The 3301-nt window shown below is 36.5% G+C and overlaps 1 protein-coding gene across 1 annotated transcript; it reads left to right on the top strand.

Moving 5' to 3' along the window:
- The first annotated feature begins 498 nt into the window (after positions 1-498).
- Positions 499-2217, top strand: LOC113518409 (fork head domain-containing protein FD4-like). The gene has a single exon (XM_026903318.3). The coding sequence runs from the start codon at positions 617-619 to the stop codon at positions 1385-1387; it is 771 nt and encodes a 256-aa protein (XP_026759119.1). The 5' UTR covers positions 499-616; the 3' UTR covers positions 1388-2217.
- The last annotated feature ends 1084 nt before the right edge of the window (positions 2218-3301 follow it).

Genomic DNA, 3301 nt, shown 5'->3' with positions numbered 1-3301 from the left:
TATAAACATCACATAGAATCTGCTTATCGTGCTTTTTACCTAACGTAGGCCAAAAGAGTGCAATACTACAATTTAGTTTTTGTAACATTTCCAAATATGTATTAATAGATACTTAAACGCAGTCTAAAATTCACTTATATCACATCGTAAGTATCATATCAATTCTCAGTAACTGTTTCATCTCGCCGATAAAAATACAATGCTGAGAATTTTAATAATACTCATTCATCGTCGAATTGGTGTATAATTCAAATCTCTTTTTCTGTATCATCGTAATTTACATACGCTAAATAAAAAGCGGTGTCATCACAAAAGATATTTGGAGGCAATATAAACATAATATCAATTTAAATTCCTTGTTAGTGGAGCGAAAGCCGACATCATACCTGAAAACAGAGGCTTGTGATTGGTTAATGTTTCAACCAATAGAATGAGCGGGCCTCAAGCTGTTCGGGGAAGCTACGACGGGTCCGCATCGAACGGGCGGACCCACAGTCTGACCCTCCGCGCCTCAGTTACACTCCACAACTTGCGTCGAAGTGACGTGATCACTTTATACGTGTTGTTGTTATTCATTGACTTTAAACCATATATTTTATTATCCGTGTAAGTGACAATGCCGCGACCTTCGCGCGAATCATATGGTGACCAAAAACCACCGTACTCCTATATTTCGTTAACAGCCATGGCGATCTGGAGCTCACCGGAGCGCATGCTGCCGCTGTCGGAGATCTATCGGTTCATCACGGACAGGTTCCCGTATTACCGGCGCAACACTCAGCGCTGGCAGAACTCACTGCGGCACAACCTCTCGTTCAATGACTGCTTCGTGAAGGTGCCGCGCCGCCCGGACCGGCCCGGCAAGGGCGCCTACTGGACGCTGCACCCGCAGGCTTTTGACATGTTCGAGAATGGATCACTTCTCAGGAGACGCAAGCGCTTCAAGCTGCAAAAGGGAGAAAAAGATAATCTAAACGCAGAATTAGCAGCTCTTGCAAGTTTTAATAGAGCGTTTTTGGCTCGGCAAGCAAGCGCACCACCTCCACCGCCAGTTTTACCCAGTGCTAGTTTATACACACCATCAATGTGCCCTCAATTGAGTCCTGAACCGGCGGAATTGCCAGAAGTTACAACAATGACGATATTACCACGTGAAAGACCCCGACGGGCGTTTACAATTGATGCATTATTGGAACCCGAACCGCCAAGGCTGTCACCTTCCCCTCCTCAGCCAGTACTGGCGATACAACCCATTCCGAGGCTGGAGCTGTCGATGCAGTCTCACTACATGGTAGCTGCACAACGATACCACGCAGAGCTGCTCCAGGCAGCAGCGCACGCGCTGCGCCCTTGCTATCTGCCGCCGCCGCCTCTACCCGTCGCGTGACATCATCGCTCTTTTGTCAGCTGCCCCAATATTTCGTGCAATGCTAGATTGTAAGTACATTTAATTCTATAAAGGGCATCCTACTTATGCAAAATGATGCAAGAATCATTTTCCATTTATTAAACCCAATTGTTTTGTTGATAAACAAAGGTCATCTAAACAAACCTACTTACTTGGGTATTATGCTGAAGCAATGAAGTATATGAATTGAGACGACGTTAAACATTATGTGGAGGCCTAAATGTTAATAACATGTCGGCCTGGCATTTACCTAATTCACGAATAGAAAATATGATTTAGCGATCTCATAATTAGGTAATTGTAGGTAATTATCAAAGTAGTCGTAATTGATAGTGTGTATTTATTGAATCAATAGGTGATGTTGTGAGAATAACATGTATGTACGCATATTTTGTTTATGGCATAGCATAGCTAGATCACAGTGATCTGTTCTTTTTTTATGCAACTTAGAATGCCAAACAAGCTAACGGCCCACCTGATAGAAAGTGGTAACCGTCGCCTATAAACATGAAAAGTACCATGAATGTAAAAGATATATAGAGATTTCGCTGCCGGAAAGCACATAATTAAGTATGTCTCGAGAGAAAGATACATAAATATTTTGTTTTGTAAATAGGTTTTCTTATAATTAAAACATTGTACTGTACGCTAATCGCTACAGAATGTTGTTATCCGTTAAGATTGTTATTTATTTTAGCTAAGATTTATTAACATTTAATTTTATTATTTTTATAAAAGTTTCTACTACTATTATCTTTGTAAATATGGTTCTAGTTGTTGTATCTATTGAATAGAAATATTAAATTGAATCATTCTTACAAATACATTTTGTTTTATTTGAATTTACTAAACCAGCGATTTGTTGGAATTGTTACGTGAATGTTTTTATTATTACAAAATATTATTTTCTCTAATGATAATTAAAAAGAAACCTGGATAATCAAACGAATAACCTATATCTTGTATCTTAAAAAATATAATAAAAAATATGTCCTAAATTTATAAGCGTATTATAGCGTGATCTTAAAAAGACTCAAACAAATGAATGATTAAAAATAAACTCGATGAAAAATCGTGGAGCTCAACGTGGGGGGCGTAACTATGTTAGAATGAAAGGTGTGATGGTAAATGGTAAAAAATGGTTGTCTGATGGTGGTCTGTTTCATGGTTATAATAAGGCGAATCGACGGCGTTTGTCCACTAATAGGTCGTGATATTGGATTGAGCGCGCATGCTGACTCATCGACATCCTTGTTAAGGTTGGAGTACCTTAAGAATTCCGGCAATTGGTGATGGTTCTTGGTCGAGCTCTATCTTCACTAATAGCAATTAATCCTAGTTGCACATTTACTTACTAACCAGTATTATACCTATCTTTCAGAGATGAAGAATAAATTTGCAATAATTAATTTCGGTGTGGATACGAATAAATAATATATTTTTTTTAATTTTATCGTCAAATGGTACAAAATACTTTTTCTATAGTTGTATATTGACGCATTAAATTAAGTATTTATCAAACTAATACTGGACATAGTATTAAACTTAATTCTTTTTTACTGATCAGAAAAAAAAATCCTATAATTAATAAAATTTAGGCAATGAAATTGAAGAACGTATATTTCCTGTAAGTATCTAACAATATTTTATGTACAATTTACTACAGGTATATCTTAAGGTACTAAGACATACAATAAAGCCTTAAAGTAAAATATTTAATGTCTAAGTATTTACATAAGCATAAATATATATAGTTATATACATTAGAATAAAATTGTAGCTATTATATTTGTATATAGGAGACATTTTAGAAAATTTGATATAGGAATGGTGTCTTAATAATAGTAAAATCAATAGAAACTTATTATTGTTATTTGTCTATTATTTATTTTC

This window comes from Galleria mellonella, unplaced genomic scaffold, assembly GCF_026898425.1.
Source record: "Galleria mellonella isolate WM207_F2 unplaced genomic scaffold, CSIRO_AGI_GalMel_v1 utg132, whole genome shotgun sequence".
Lineage (NCBI taxonomy): Eukaryota > Metazoa > Arthropoda > Insecta > Lepidoptera > Pyralidae > Galleria > Galleria mellonella.
Note: the sequence above shows the minus strand (reverse complement) of the source record. Positions and strands in the feature narration are given on the sequence as shown.

What these genes read in the sequence shown, in the direction of transcription:
- LOC113518409 (XM_026903318.3), top strand. Translation starts at nt 617, where the DNA reads ATGCCGCGACCTTCGCGCGAATCATATGGTGACCAAAAACCACCGTAC.